The following is a 17,217-nucleotide window of genomic DNA, read 5'->3' as shown; positions in this document are numbered from 1 at the left end:
ATTAATTGCTACAACTTTCGTACTCATGCGCTGCTCTGAAAAGGTCTTCAAGATACCTAAAAGTTACATTGACAACCTGCGCTCAAGTTTTCAGAGTTGTATTATTGGTATAATTTAATTTCCTATAATTGTACTTAAATTCTGTAATTACTTCGTGATTATAGTGATTACCTAACGAAAGCACTCAGCGAGTGCGAGCCTTAGAGTAGGAGTCGTCAAAGACTCCGAACTAAGTAAAACCACTTGTGTTAGCGTTCACTTTTCGTCTTTGTTTTTTCTACTGCGTATTCTTAATTTCTGAAAAAGCGAAAAACGGTATTCACCCCCTCTAGCATACCTACTGTCCTACATAAACTATAATAAATATTTTTCTATATTTAATTGTTTTTTTTTAAATTTTAATAAAAAATAATAAAATATAAAAGAAGATTAATAAAAGAATATAACTAATTTTATTAATAAAAAATAAAATAAAAAAACACTTTGGTGTTCATTTTTAAAATCAACACCAAAGCTTAAATACCAATGTCATTGTGTTAATCATTTTTAAACACCAGCACTACAACTTAACACATTAACATTATTATGGTGTTGGTTTTTAAAAATTAGCACCATATTGATGCTAGTGTTTAAAAATTAACATCATAACTTAAACATCAGTATTGTTGTAATGTTGATCTTTTAAAGATAGTAAAGAATGCCATATTTGAATTCCTGAGCATTGAAAAAATCTGCATGAGTTGAAATGAGTCTAATCAGAACTTTCTAAGTCGATCAATGAATTTTAACTGAATACCATAGACGTAGATGATTTAAAATTTTTAAAAATTGACATGTAATGGGAGAAGGTGGTGCAGTGAAGCTATTTATATGTCCATGCCTAATTATCATATCCCTAAGATAAGTTATATATATATATATATATATATATATATATATATATATATATATATATATATATATGTCTTAAAGTCAAAAACTTTGAAAACCTTCTAATTATTGTTGTCAATGACTTATATTTCTGGGCAATATAGATTCCAAGGCATTTTAGAAACCTGTAGCATGTGGAATGAGTCGGATTAGAGTTCTTTAAGTTCATCAATGAGTTTCAATCGAAATTCATTGATGGATCTAGAAGATTTAAATTTCTGAAAAATTGACATATAATTGAAGAGAGTAGTGTAGTAGATGTATTTATGGCATCCATGCCTGATTTTGATATTTCTATGATAAGTTATGTGTATGTGTTAATTGTTTATTTTTAAATACCATAACTTTTGACTTAGGTACCAGAATGAAACGTTCTATGTGCCAAATCAAAGTTCATTTAGAGATCTATATTTGTTGTTGGGTGAAACTTATAACAACCTAGCTTCGAGCCAAAAAAATATCGTTTAAAGTCTTTTCAGGTTCATCAATAGATTTCGATCAAAACTTATTTAGTTTCAATCAAAATTCATTAATTGACCTAGAGAACTCTGATCGAACTCATTCCAAGTGCTATAGGTATTTGAAGTGCTACTGAGTCTATATGTATCGAGAGATATTAGTTTAAAGTCATTAATAATAGTGATCAAAAGGTTTTCAAAATTTGACTTAAGTCAATTGACACAATATATAATTTATCGTAGGAATGTTAGGACCAGACATGGATACTATAAATTCTTTCACCGTACTATCCTCTTTTAGTATATATCAGCTTTTCAAAAATCCAAATCTCTTAGATACATAAATGAGTTTCGGTCAAAATCTATTAATAGATCTAGAGAATTCTAATTGGACTTATTCTAATTCTTATGGATTTCTGTAGTGCTCTAGAGTCCAAATGTATCATTCTTTACCATTTTAAAAAAATTAACACCATTTTAAAAAAATTAACACCAAATGTATCATTCTTTACCATTTTAAAAAAATTAACACCACAATGGTATTGATGTTTAAGTTGCGATGATGATTTTTAAACACCAACACTTGTGGTGATGATTTTTAAACACCAATACCCCGGGCTATGATGCAGCAGAAATGCGTTGACTTGTTATCTAGGCACTCACGGTTCGATTTCTAGATACGACACATTTGTAATGAATTTTCTTTCAAATGGGGCACTTAATTATGGGATAATGAGCTTCTGGATCATCCATTGTGAGTGCTTCCTGATTTATCTTAACAACCGGTAGAAAATTTTCATGGGGTTGAGCTGATCTCCCTAAATTAAGTGTTATCTGGTTCAATATTTTTTAAACACTAATACCATCGTAATATTAATTTTTAAAAACTAACACCATAATGATACTAGTGTTTTAAACTATGGGTTGTGTTTAAAAACCAACACCCTAACAATACCTATATTTAAGTTTTAGTGCTGGTTTTTAAAAACATCATCAAAGTGTTTTTTTTATTAAGAAATTCAGTTCTAGTTAATAATTTAGTTTATTTTTTATAATTACATATTAAAAATAGAAAATTTATTTTTTATTAAAGTTTTAAAAATAAAAAAAAATAAATTTAGAAGATTATTTAATAAAGTTTAAATTAAAGTTTAATTTAATTAAAAAAGAGAAGGGAGAAAAGAAAATAGAGGAAGGTGCAAAGAAAAAAAAAGTCTATTTTAGCATAGAGGTAAAATGGAAAAGGGTGGTACTTTTAGGCATTCTTAAATTTCAGTGTATCTTTTCGATAATTTCAAATCTTAGATGCGCTCTTTGAAAAATTATCATTTTTTCACGAAATAAATATATTTTTAATTTTTTTTTTATTTCTATCTTCCCAAGTAAAGAGAGGTAAGACTTGCCTATTTAGGATAAAAAAATAGTTAATATAAAATATTTTTTAAAACAAATTATGGTAAAAATTAATTATTTTTCCTTATTTGACTGTGATATAATAAAATATTCAAGACCAATGGGAGTGAGAACGTTTGGGGGAAATGATTATTTAGGCGTACCATCAGACTATTTAAATATGCAACAAAATAGTTTCCAAAGTAGCACCAATCTCCACTAAATGTTTAACAAAATTTTCATAACAACATGAAAAATAATCATCAAAGTGTCGCCAATTTAAATGTGCAAATCTTAAAACAGTACTCACAATTTAAAGTCTCATGTGTAGATAAATACAAAACATTTTAAAATTTATATATAAATATATTATATAATTTGTTTACAAACATAAAATCTCCTGTACAATATGAAAAAAGAAAACTGCATGAAAACTTTTTACACGATAAAGTATAAAAAAAAGAGAAACTCTCTGAGATTCGTATGATTTACTACTGTAAGATTCGTGCAACGAATAAAATGGTGAAGGGGATGCCTCCTCCTCCTCCTACTACTACTACTACTAATAATAATAATAATAATAATAATTATTATTATTATTATTATTGATGCGGTGATATAGGAAGGTCCACCTGACACAGAGTTAACTGTTAAGGTGGAGGTCAAAGTCAAAGTGATCAACGTCATGATGTCAAAAAGTAGAACAGAGGACAGTTGCACCGATCGATCGGGGCATTCAATGCCCGATTGGCGGGAGACGTCTCCGAGCGCATCACCTGTTCAACTCGGGATAATATGACAAGATAATCAGACGCTCAATATGGTGCAACAGAACGTCAAGGAGATCAGAGAGCTTGTTCGAACATGGAAGTCACGCTACTACATAGTCACCACAAGGAAGAGTGACTGAGATAGAGCTGGGGGGGTCCCGTCCGAGCAGCTATTCCGCTCGGTCAAGCAGTGGGACCTGACCAACAACGAAGCGGAGTCTCGACCAAGCGACTACCCCGCTCGACCAAGCGGCTACCCCGCTCGACCAAGCACTAGGACAGTGGTCGTATCACTTGATATTCTTCTTGGAGATAGTGTCGCTGATACGATGTATGATCGACAGGCGGATTATATGGTGGAAACTTCTACTGTCTTATTAGGGATACGCATGCCCTGTTAAGATATGATGTTAAAAAAAAGGTAGATCCGCTATCTTAGCGGCCCCCCTAGTGTCGGCCCCACGGATATGGAGGGAGGTTCATGCAGGTACACAGGCCATAGGCGCATGGCGGGATAAACCCCAGGTCGTCAGTTCCTGAGAATCGACCCCTGACCATTACGCCAGAGATACCATGCACCCACCGTCTGCGCTACGCCCTGGGGGCAAGATATGATGTTAAAGATACTTCCCTGACAGGTCCCTTCATGAGATATCGGAGAACATGCCCACACCTCGAGGAGCGCACATGTCGTCCATCAAGCTGCAAAAAGGTTGGAACCGCCAACCCAGCGGCCCCCTCACCCCGGCCCCACAAGTATGAGCGGGAGTAAATCACGGTGAATACGGGCCCGGCTATGACATGGTGGTCTCAGGTGTTTAGCACGGACAGATATTGATGTTATCGCATTTGCTGCCGCAGACCCTCGACCTCTCGACTCATGCTGCAAGAGCACATGTCGTCCATCAAGACTCTATATAAGGAGGTTCATAATCGATAGAGATACATATTACTCACTGTTTATCTCTATATTATTATTACTCTATTTCTTTATATATTTTCAATGACTGATTTAAACATCCAATAACACACAAGATCCCTTTCCTAACTTGATTATGGGTTCCTTATTTTTATTGAACGGACTGAAGTCTACATCCACACGATCAATAATAATAATAATGTTTAAACTTTGCGGGAAGAATCTGTTTTTGGATTAACGTAGGAAGAATAAACTTATAAACATCCCCTCTCACCGCACGTGATCAAAATGGGGCTGCATGAGACGGGCAGACAGTGCTACCGGGCCACACCGTCCCCATAGCGGATCCAAATTCGGCCACTTAAATTTTGCCCTAGCGCAGCAGTGAGTGCCGCTGCTCTGCGTCCCATCACCCCTGCCATCGCTCCATGGTCGAGCGATCCCCGGCGAAGGATTCCATGACGACTTCGACGATCACCTCCACGGAGCTCAATTTCCTCGTATTCCGCTACCTTCAGGAATCAGGTCGCTTTCTCTTACCTCTGTCTCCGTCTTCTTTCCTCGTCTTCTTAACCCACGCTCTATGTGCGACTAGTTACTTCATTTACAACGGAATCGTTTTAGGTTAGGTATGCGTGATTTGAATGGACACTTGTTCTGGTTAGGTTTTTTCTTTTTGTTTCTCTTTTTATGGAGTGTTTTTTTTTTTACCTATTAGGGTTCGAATGGTTGTTAATGTTGTCATAATAGAATTGTTCAAATTCATGGTTGTTTTTTTTTCCTAGTATGATGGATTTTGTAATTAATTTTTCGTCCTGTTAATTTTTTTTTTTGCTAGTTTTTGGTTCTGGTCGACTGAGGACGTGGAAGGATTGGTCAGCGGTGATCTCTAGTGGAGTTTTTGTGAATTAGGGCTCTGTAAAACCGTTTACATTTTGATGCATTCTTTGGTGCATACTTATCCAGTAGTGGTTTGGGAAATTAAAAAAACAAAATTAAGGAGATAAATAAGATGAATGGATATGGATTTTTTTGCAAGCAAGTTTTGGATATATTAGTGGGAATGAGATAAAAATGAGGATATCATGCGTGATTGAAATGGAGAGGAACTTTCACAGGTTTGTGTGTGTGTAATGTGCCTCGTAGGCTAAAAGGAAAGGTGTTTACAACTATGGTATGATCCGTCATGTGAGAATGCTAAAATGGATGTATGAAGTTACTAGAAAGGATATTTATTCATTGCTTTTAGAAGTGACTTAGACAGCTGCTTCCATTGAGGTTGCAATTGTGTATAGCATATTTATTCCCCTATATGCTATTGCTTCACTATGCAAGACCAAACATCCTATGTGGCCATATATATGACTATAGACGAGAACATCCAAAAAAAAGATATTGTGGTTCATACAAATCTGTTTGGGTTAGACCAAATCAAATATAAAACATACATATAGTAAGGGCATGTAAGGTGGTTTTTTTCTTAGAGGACTAGTTCTTGTGATTGTGAAATACTTCCATTGTGTAGTAATTTCTAAGTGTTAATTTTTAAGCACTTGCTTCCTTTGTGTCCAGTTATACATGCTTTATGTATTATATATTCTACATTGTTAATATAAGCTTTATGTAGTACTTTTTACATTCTATATAAAATTATCTGCAGGTAGATTGATTAGTATTCTTTGTTATGCATATGTTAAGCATATGTTAAGCATTTTTGTCAATATAGATACCTTTGGTGCAAATACATATTTACTTTCTTTAAATAATGAAATAACATATTTACAATTACAAAATTGAACATTACATATATTTCATTCAAACTTACAAGTCTCTCATAAATACTGTTTGTTCAAAATTGTATACCCATAGTGTCATTCTCATTTAATATTTGTCTACTTTCATTTTTTTTTCTTCTAAAATCTTCTTCATTATACATTTAATTTCATTTTTTTTCCACATTCAAATATCATTCTAAGATATATAAATGTCTTTTTAATATATTAAATAAATTTATTTATTAAAAAAATTTAGTCAAAAGATCAAATTCTATGGAACTTTATACGTGTAAAAGTTAAGGGTCCTTGTATTAATTAAAATTATTTTATTTCTAATCTAAGAAGAAATGACTTCTAATTGCATTTATGCAAGATTTTAAGTTTCTTGATGTTTTTTTTGCAAAAATAAAAAAATTTGAAGTGGTAAATATGCAAACTAGTTTTTAAAGTATATAGGTATATATATGTGTATGTGCGTGTGCAATTATGTCGGTAATTTTTAATTTTCTTTTACTATGGTCCACATATATCCGTGTATATGCCCCACATATATCTGTGTATATGATCAATATATATCCTGTGTATATGCCCTGGCATATGGCATATCCACTATGCAATGGATTGATTGAATGCCACTTGAATGGACTTTACTGAGAGTTTGCATTTATTCTTTGTTCTTCCCAAGTCCAACTCAATTCCTAGCTCTTGAGAAGCAATGTATATAAATTCTCAAAGTTAGGTGTTCTAAAAATTGCAAAGTAGTTGTAATTGCTCTTTAAGTTTTCAGAAACTATATACAATCTCATGAATGGAAATGATTTTTTTTCTCTTCAAAAAAAGTGTGTAATGCTCAAGTTTGGGTATTCAGTTTGGTACTTATTAACTTCTCATTGAAAAAAGAGTGTTAATATTCCCGTTTGCATATTCTGCTTGTTAGTTATTAATGGTTGACATTTAAATTTTCCCTTCTCTTTATAAATATAATCATTATTGGAAGTTGTTATGCTATGCTTATTTGTTTCAACCTAGCTTCCTTTTCCAATTTATTTTTCTTTTCTTTCTTGATGTAAATTTGTTGTCCTGCAAGAGCCTTTAATTTGTTTGCCAGTATTCATCAAACAAGGAATTGGGACATTTTCAGGTTTGACCCATGCAGCATTTGCTTTGGGATATGAGGCCGGGATTAACAAAAGTCCCATTGATGGAAATGAAGTTCCACCAGGTGCTCTTATTACTATTGTCCAAAAAGGTTTGCAATATATAGAGCTGGAAGCTAACTTAGATAGTGTAAGTATTCCTTTTTTACAGTCATGTTTTCTTCCTTGGAGATTGAAAGATATGATAACCTTCAATATATTCTTTTTGTAATTTGCAGATTGATGAAGATTCGGAAGATGACTTTTCCTTTTTGCAGCCTTTGGATCTCATCACAAAGGATGTTGATGAACTACAACAAATGATAAAAGCTAGAAAGCAAGCGAAGAATCAGAAGGAAATTGATAGAACAAAAGATAATGCACTTGCTCAAGAACAAGAACAACAATTTGAAGGGGAGAGAGTGAGAGAAAAGCAAGAGAAAGTTGGAGATCAAGAAAGGGATAAAGATAAGATGGACGTGGACAATGAACAAGAGCCAGAGAAGGAGAGGGATGAGAAGGAAAAGGAAAAGGAAAAGGAAAAACAACATTCCGAATCCAAAGATAAGGTTAAACATGAGGAGCATGAAGTTTCTAAAGGTTAACTTTCTTTTCTTCAGGTTCATATAAGACATCACAGACAACTTAGATTGAATAACCAGACTCCTAGCATGCTAAGGAGAAAATATCTTTTGGCCTTTTACCTTTTAAAATTATACTCCATTTCTTTGAAATGGCAAGCATTCAGTAATAAATTTATTATGCTTGTATCCTCAGAAAAAATGAGGGACCAGATCAATATACAAAAGTTCACAATAGGTGTTTGATCTTGTGTTTAGTTCTGTTGGTTCCATGCCCATTTGTTTAAACTTTCACATAAATAATTAGTTAAACACATTTCATTTGACCCTTCTGAAATTTCACCGAGTAACCATGCATTGGGATCACCCTCTTTAGTTGGTATATAAAGTTGAATTGGATGTGCTTATATTATATAGCTGTGAACTAGCTGATTAATTGTTTGCTTAACATGCTTGGAAGAATTGGCTGATGTGAATCTGGATTGGCCATCTAGCCATGATGCATCAGGAATGGTCATGTCTGATCCATTATCCTTCAAGATCTCGGATGAAACATCACTGCGAGTTTGCCCAATCAAAATTGGAAATCTGATGTTGACGGGAATAATCAATGTACAATAACAGAGGAAGGGAGATAGTGGGAAGGCGAAGAAAACTAAAGCTGAAGACTTGGAAAATTACCACATGGGAGCTTTCTTGTCTATGTGGCAAGCTTACGGGGAAACATATGTGGTTGTTACAAAGGGAAATATATAATTTTCTTAGATATGTCTATGATAGTAGTTTGCTTTAATATTAGATTATGTAAGACTTGCTTTAATAATACTATTTTATTTGAGATGTAAGGTTAATTATATAAGCTATTAGATAATAGTCGATGAGGTGATAACATTAATGAGGCTTATAGTAAAGTGTACATTTTATTATGTATGTCAACTACGTTAGCTAATTTTTCATATGCATTAATTATTAAATAATATGTAATAAATTGATATTATGAACTATCTTATTAATGCATGATAAAGTTGTTACAAATTATTAATAGATTTCAAGTAGTATTCAATTATTATTATTATTAAAAAATTAACTATTATATTCTTATTAATAATAGAAGAAGGGGAGCCTTTGCTGAAAAGTAAAGTTGTTACCGTATGATCTAATGGTGAATTCGAGTCGCGGAAACAATCTCTTGCAATGCAGGTTAAGACTACATATCTGGCTGCCCTTCTCCGGAATCCCACAGTGACGGGGGCTTCGTGCATCTGGCTGCCCTTAATTCTTATTAATAATAGAAATAATAATATCATTAAATATATAAATTATTTATCAAAAACATAACTATAACACGATTGATCATATTAATTATAATAAAGTAAAAGTCAATTAGAATTCATATAAAAATTAATTATTATATTCTTTATTTATCCTAATTTTAAGATATTTAACATCTCATTATTTTAAAATCTCATTAATAGTAAGTATTGATTATTACAAGATCTTCTTAGCAATAGTTGTTCAATCAATATTGAATAATTTATTTGTAATGTATTATATTCGGGTAATAACAAAGGTAGAATAGTTTATAAAAGTAATGTTATAACAACAATAATAGTAGATGCATATAATATTACATAATATGATATTCTTACTAATATATACGACACTTGTAATACTAATATGCATGTTATACATAATTATCATAATGTAATATCGGTCGACCTCAAAGTGGGCATAAGCTGTGCTCTGGATTTATTTGGTAGGCGAATTAGGGGGGAAGGCTGTCTACCTCTAGGATTAATCGAGCGAAACATGGATGATAAAAGCTATATATATATATATATATATATATATATATATACTCACTCTCTCTCTCTTTAAAATTTATTTGTAAATTCCAATCATACCAATCCGATATGGCCTACACCTATGCTTTTGGAACATCTGATTTTATAACTGATACTGATTGACAGCCATGTTGCTTATTGTAATTTCTTAGAATACAAAATACTTGGATTCTATTGTCTGATGTTCAAACATGACTAATTAGACACTTCTTTGTACAATCTTATAACAATAAACTTCAACCAGCACTCTTCTTAACAATCTTTTTTGGAAGTTGCATCACCAACAACAAAAATGGGATGCTCAGATCTTAATTAAATGAGAATTTGTTCCTGCACATAATCGAATGTGGCTGGTTACATAGGTTTAGTGAGCACCCTTCAGCAACTTAGCACGTGAGTCTAGCTAACTCAGTATCATCGAAGGAATATGGTTGCACCTAGTCAGTTACAAGTCTTCCCTGAGACAGCTCGTAGGGATGGGTCTTTCCTCTTGCAATCTTTATTCTGGGAATATTGAAGTGACCTTGTAACCTGGTCACATGTTGCATCTCCATACAACAACATGAACTTAGTTAAGAGAAATTTTCTTTATGGAAACGATAATTTGGCAATGTTCTAGACTGAGACATATATTGTTTACGTTCCTGGTAGTTATGTGGATGGAACTATTTGTTTGTCTGGATACTTAGGCAAGGAGAAGTTTTCACTTGCAACTCACTTGCTTCTTAATTTGATTACTTATTTTTTTTAATACATATAGGGCCTGAACTAATGGATATCACACCTAGCTCTCAGTCTGTGGCTGTTGAGATCTCACGTTCTGAAGTAACCATTTTGGAAGGGCATAATTCAGAGGTTTGTTTCCAGATATTGTATCAAGTTTACATTTTTTTTTTAATCTTTCTGACTCCGTAAACCCTTTCTTTAGGTATTTGCTTGTGCATGGAGTCCGGCAGGCTCTCTTCTAGCATCTGGGTGAGAATCACACTCTTAGTCCACAAAATGTGCCTATTAGAAATTCAGAAGTAATGTTAGTGATACTAATACTTTATAATGGAAATTACTGGCTTGGAGTACCTTGAATGATAGTGGTCATAAGATGGCCATTTTCAATGGTTGTAACTTCGAAGTGTCACAGATCACTCCTATACTTTTGGCCCTATATTCGACGATAATTTTCTTCCATATAGGATCTTAACAACAGTGTTCTTGTCAATTTCCTAAAGATACTAATCAGATAAAGTCTTGAATTTTTAACCACTTGACCATTGTTAATTATAGTTTAAAAACTTCAAATTCCTGTATCAACAATGTTGCCCACAAATAATGTTTTATTTTCTTCTCCCAACAAATATGTACATTATGCATTGCATGAAGAGGGAAATAGCCGATCCAATGTCTGTTTAAGGTCGAGAGAGGTAGAAAAAGACTATGGCATTTTAGGAGATAATAAGCCAGAAAAGCGAGGGGAGAGAGAAAAAGGTAATGCCCAATGTCATTCAGATAACATGAATGTCAAATTACCTTAGCTGACTGAATTACCATATATGGGTAGGTTTGGAGTTGTGCTATGGTACAATTTAATCAGTTCTGCATATTTGATATCCAACCCCTTCCTGCTAAATGAATAATGACAAGTACACATTTAATTTCTTATGAATAATTTAAACCTCTATGAACAATGCAACAGACTATTTCATGGAATGATTTAAGCCAAAATCATAGGGTGTCTGTGATTTGCTCAATAAGCAAGAATATACATTCCTGATCTCAACTCAACTGGAACCAATTAAGTAGCCCAAACCAATTCTTTGCAGCTTCATGTGGATTACCCTGTCATACCTCCTTAATTTAATGTTTCCTCAAGGTGTTTCCTTTGTTCCTTTTGGTTTTTGGTTGTTATCTGATAATTTGGTCAACACCTTTATTGAGATGTTTTTTCCCCCCTATTGTTTTAACTAATCATCTTAAGTACGATACATTTCTTGACATGATAGGTCTGGAGATTCAACTGCAAGAATTTGGAAAGTTCCTGATGGTCCATGCAGTAAAGATGTGCAAGTTTTACCACCAAATGTTCATGTCCTGAAACATTTCAAGGGTAGAACTAATGAGAAGAGCAAGGATGTCACTACCCTTGACTGGAATGTGAGAATTTTTTTCTTGTACATAACAGTTTTTATTTTTGCCTTTCAACTATTAAATTTGTTTTGTCATTCTAACTTCAATTGTGATGGTTCCGTTTAAGTGTGACTCAGTTGCAGCGATGTGTCTTGCAGTACCTTTTGAACATGCTTTGATGTCATTTTAACATCTATTTGTCCCACAGGGTGATGGTACTTTACTTGCTACTGGTTCTTATGATGGACAAGCAAGAATATGGAGCCCGGATGGTAATTATTATGCCTGTCTTTATCTTTCCTTTTTTAGCTCTTCTAATTTATGAGGTTACATTTTCTTTTCATCTCCTATCCTTTTGTACAGATGGCCCAATTTTTTTGATGGGTTAAACTTGGCAACTTGCTTTGCTGCTTTTTTCAACATAAAATATTGATTAAATATGGTTGAAATGATAGCTATAGGTGAAAATTTAGGTTCCATTAGAAGAAAACAAATATGACAATGGCCTGTTGTAGGATTTTTGTTTTCTATGCAAGAACCAGTAATGGAAATTTAGTTTGAAAAGAAGAATTCAAAGGAATTTCTACTGTTCAATGTACAATGCATGTCAGATACCATTTGACTACTAATCCATGTGACTTTTCATCTCTAAAATGATCAAAGATTAAACAAATCCATTTTCAAGTTTGACCTTAATTTCTTTATCTCTGTTATCATTTAGGATAATATTTATGATTATTTTATGAAGGTTCCTTTGAGGTGGGGGTGACCTTGGAAGTAATTGTAGAGATAATAATTCAAACTATAGAATGTAGATCTGCCACATTAATAGCCTACCTAGTGCCGACCCCACGGATATGAAGGGAGGTAAATGTAGATACACACACGTTAGACGCATGGTGGGATAAACCCAAGGTCGTCAGTTTCCGAGAATCGACCTTTGGCTATTACGCCAGAGATGCCATGCACCTACCATCTGCCTGGGGGCATAATTCAAACTACAGAAGGTTAGAGGTCAGGATGCTTCTGATGGAACATCAAAAAACTTGTTTGGTGCGAATTGTAAATATCCTCTCTAGTAACTATTTCTACAACTACCATTGTGGTTATTTTAAAATATGATACAGGGAAACAAGATAGCTGCTGCTGGAAATATGACACCTGCACGAAATATGACTAGCAAGTGGAAACATCAAACAATCTTTGCAACTAGTTTAGCACTTAGGCACCTTGACTCTGTGTAGTGGCATATATTTTATATCCATGGCCTCCAATCTCCGTGCTCCAGTTGGGCTTGCTCCACCAGCTTTGGCAGTTGGCTAGACTTTCCATTCTTGAGTCACAGTCTTGTCATCTGCTGAATGGATGTGTTTGAGCTATGGGTTGATATTGATGGCGATACCTCTAATTCATGACCATTTATGTGTGCAACAGAAAATGGCATGGAACCATTAGCCTGATTATAATGCACAACAAATGACATTCACCCTGTGGCTTTGTAGAATTATGGATTTTAAGTACTACCATTTTTGGGATATACATTTGTTGAAACCTTATATTTCCTTTTACCATTATGTAACGTAAACACATAATATTGCTCTGTGGTTGAAGGGGCTAAAATATTTTTTTCCTCAAGAATTTTTCTTATATTTTTTTATTGGGTTGCAAAACTTTAACCCATTCTTATTAATAAAAGTCATTCTTTGCCCTCTCTTTTTATTGAATGTTTTTGTTGGTAGTTCCTTGTAGGCCAAAATAGTATCTGTCATTTGGATGAGCTATATCTTTTTTTCTTTGGATGGTTAACAGGAGAACTAAGGAATACATTAGTGAAACATAAAGGGCCCATTTTCTCACTAAAATGGAACAAGAAAGGTGATTTCCTTCTCAGTGGTAGCGTTGATAAAACTGCTATTGTCTGGGATACAAAGACTTGGGAATGTAAACAACAATTTGAATATCATTCAGGTATTTGTTTTCTTGAGGTCAATCAGGTTTCTATAGATGTGAAGTTTTATGTTTTTTACTTCAGCTAAATTAAAGACCAGTGTAATAAATGTCGATATTGTTTTCCAGCACCAACTCTTGATGTTGATTGGAGAAATAATAACACCTTTGCTACATGCTCTACGGATACAATGATCTATGTTTGCAAGATTGGTGAGACTTACCCGTTCAAGGCTTTCTCTGGACACAAGGTTAATGCCTTAGCTGTCCATTCTAATATTGTATCAAATGCATCTAAACATGCTTTAGTCTGCTTTTCTAGATTTTTGGGATATGCCCTTTTCCTGGAATCTTTATTGTTCTTCCATTGTAGGCTGAAGTTAATGCTATTAAATGGGATCCAACTGGTTCACTATTGGCTTCATGTTCAGATGATGGGACTGCAAAGGTAATAATCATCTTAGAGTGGATTCTCTGTACCATAAATCTCACAGTATGTTGTTATCTTTTCATGCTAGTGAGTCGGCAAGAATCACATCTTATCTAGACTATAATATGTTTTGCAAATTTCCTTTACAAATTTGAATAAATGTTGATATAATGCGTCCTAAAAGTTTCTATTCAGCTTTGCTTGAGTGGCTATCCGCTATTATTTCAAATCTTGTGTATTGTTCAAAATACTCTCCAAAATAAATGTTTGATTTTTCCCTTCTTGAATAGTATACTTGACTTTCTAGTTTTAGATTATACGAAATGTTTGTTCTTTATGTTCATACTTGCTCCATGTTGACCCTAATAATCTATCTTATTCATTATGGATTTTAATGCATTTCAACATGTCTCGGATTTTAATGTCATGTGAAACATTGTTTCAAGATTAATTCCATAACTTCTGTAAAAATGATATATATGCAGATATGGAGTCTGAAGCAAGACAAGTGTTTGCACGATTTCAAGGACCATAGCAAGGTGTTGATCTTTCATTTGCATAAATTTGTTAGGTCTCTCTATTTCTTCATGGCAGGAATATTTTGTTACGTAATTTTATTTTCAGGAGATATATACAATCAGATGGAAACCAACTGGTGTGGGTACAAGTACCTCGAATCAACAATTGATTATTGCAAGGTATTTTTTTTTTTAAAAAAATATTTTTGCACAGTTCGGCTCTAAGAATAGGGGAAATTTTCATTTCATCCTTACGGATTATCTCCTTTTTTTCAATGCCCCTTTGAGTTTCAAAATTCAAAGTAGGGTAAAATTCCATACAATGGACCCTTCCTCGGATCTCAATTGACGGGAGCTTTGTACACCGGGTTGTCCTTGTTTTTTGTCCTTTGAGTATCAAAACTATTAAAACACTGTTGCTGTTTTTGAATTCTTGTCATTTCAGTCCCTAACATGACACTGTTCTTTTACGGAAAAGTACATAAACACCCGTTCTTCATTATTTTGTTCAATGAATTAATGGTGTTAATGATTAGGGAGGAAAATGGCCAGAATTTAGAAACTCCAGTGGTGGAAAATTAAATTCTTTGAAAAAATAAATGACAACCGTTTTCTGGGGCTTTTTGAAAAAACATGTAAAATTTTAACAAACTCGAGAGGGTGAAAAAAAAACGATAAATTGAATTGGCCATTTGAACTTGCTTATATATTATCGGCAGTTTTTAATGACTAGTGTGTCACGCTATTGCAGTGCATCTTTCGATTCGACGATTAAATTGTGGGATGCCGAATACGGACGCCTCCTTTGCAGCATGAATGGTCACAAGTAAGTCTCCAGCTACTTGATTTTTATTTAGCATGCATCTCTGATACTATCAGTTAATTTTAGAAGGATAATATAATATGGTAACTATGCTGTCCAAATGCCAGGGGACCTGTATATTCCGTCGCTTTCAGTCCCAATGGTGAATACTTAGCAAGTGGATCCCTAGATCAATCTCTACACATATGGTCTGTAAAAGAAGGGAGGATTATGAAGACGTATAGGGGACGTGGTGGCATATTCGAAGTGTGTTGGAACAGGGAAGGCGAGAAGATCGCAGCGTGTTTTGCTAACAGCATCATTTGTGTTATGGACTTCAGGATGTGAAGGAGTCTTAGTGTCTGGGAGGGTAGAAAGCATTATTTAGAAGCAATTGTTTAAGTATTAGGTTGACGACTTCATGCTGACCATGATTTTGAGTGGAGCAGTTAAGTTCGTGAAGTAACCTGCGACCAATAAAATAACTATTCGCTTGTTGCTTTGTGAAGAAAGTCAAGAGGGTTGGATAGTTTTACTGGGACGGCAGCTTTCTAAGACGGGGAGATCTAGTTGACTTGGAAAGAATATATATATATATATATATATACTTCTTATGCTTGTGATTTTAAAAATAATTAACAGCGAAATCCGTGTCCATGAAAATGTTGAAATGTGTTTGATTGCGATGTAGACTACAATATTATCTGATAAACTTTAGGATAGAACTTGGGCACATCCCAAATTAAGAGAAATAGTAGTGAGCGTTCCTTGTTTTGTCACAAAATAAACGTTCTTGTCATAATTTTATTTCAAGTTAGTTTTTAATTTAATATTGTTGTAGCAGTTATTGAGTTCTTTGATTATATAAAAGTTATTAGATGGCTGTTATGATGGTTAGAAGTTATCTAGTAATTGTTTTAAGGTGAGTTTAGGATTTAGAATTTATATCGCGTAAAAGTTATTCAATAATTGTTACAACATATAAAAATTATTTAATAGTTGTTATAACATGTAGAAGTTATTTAGTGTGAGCTTAAGGTGTAAGATTTAAATTGTATAATATCTAAATATATTATATTAAAATATTATTTATTAATTTAGTTAAATTTCATAAAAATAATTTTAAAATAGTTGTTTAGAAATTATTGTGATATAATAGTGTTTAGATATAAAAGAGTAGTCTGGTGCACGAAGTTTTAGTCATACGGGATTTCGGAAAAGGATTCATTGTAAGTCATACGGGATTTCGGAGAAGGATTCATTGTACACAGTTTTATCTTATTTTTTTTACAAGAGGTTATTTTCAAGATTTGAACTCGTTACTTTTAGGTCACAACTCACAAAGCAACAACTTCATCTTTCAAATATGTTGGAGTAATTACTGGATAATTTTTATATGTTATAGTAGCTATCGAGTAGTTTCTCCATGCTAAAAGCTACCTGATAGCTTTTTACAATAATGTTAGATTAAGGAATAATTTTGGGATAAAATCATAAGGATGTTATTTGTTTTTTTTTTTTTAAAGAAACACCTTTTGGTGATTTATAAAATCTAGGACGTCCAAACTTTGACAAAAATAAAATAAAATTGTAG

The 17,217-nt window shown here is 33.3% G+C and overlaps 1 protein-coding gene across 1 annotated transcript; it reads left to right on the top strand.

Moving 5' to 3' along the window:
* Positions 1–4,781: 4,781 nt before the first annotated feature.
* LOC122027175 (WD40 repeat-containing protein HOS15-like) lies at positions 4,782–16,453 on the top strand. Its single transcript, XM_042586076.1, has 14 exons — positions 4,782–4,994; positions 7,386–7,531; positions 7,620–7,980; positions 10,566–10,660; positions 10,734–10,780; positions 11,803–11,953; positions 12,135–12,198; positions 13,736–13,894; positions 14,003–14,124; positions 14,247–14,321; positions 14,789–14,842; positions 14,928–15,001; positions 15,573–15,647; positions 15,752–16,453. The coding sequence occupies exons 1-14, from the start codon at positions 4,898–4,900 to the stop codon at positions 15,969–15,971; spliced, it is 1,740 nt and encodes a 579-aa protein (XP_042442010.1). The 5' UTR covers positions 4,782–4,897; the 3' UTR covers positions 15,972–16,453.
* Positions 16,454–17,217: the final 764 nt, after the last annotated feature.

The sequence above is a fragment of the Zingiber officinale genome, chromosome 10A (assembly GCF_018446385.1).
Source record: "Zingiber officinale cultivar Zhangliang chromosome 10A, Zo_v1.1, whole genome shotgun sequence".
In the NCBI taxonomy this organism is placed as follows: domain Eukaryota; kingdom Viridiplantae; phylum Streptophyta; class Magnoliopsida; order Zingiberales; family Zingiberaceae; genus Zingiber; species Zingiber officinale.
Note: the sequence above shows the minus strand (reverse complement) of the source record. Positions and strands in the feature narration are given on the sequence as shown.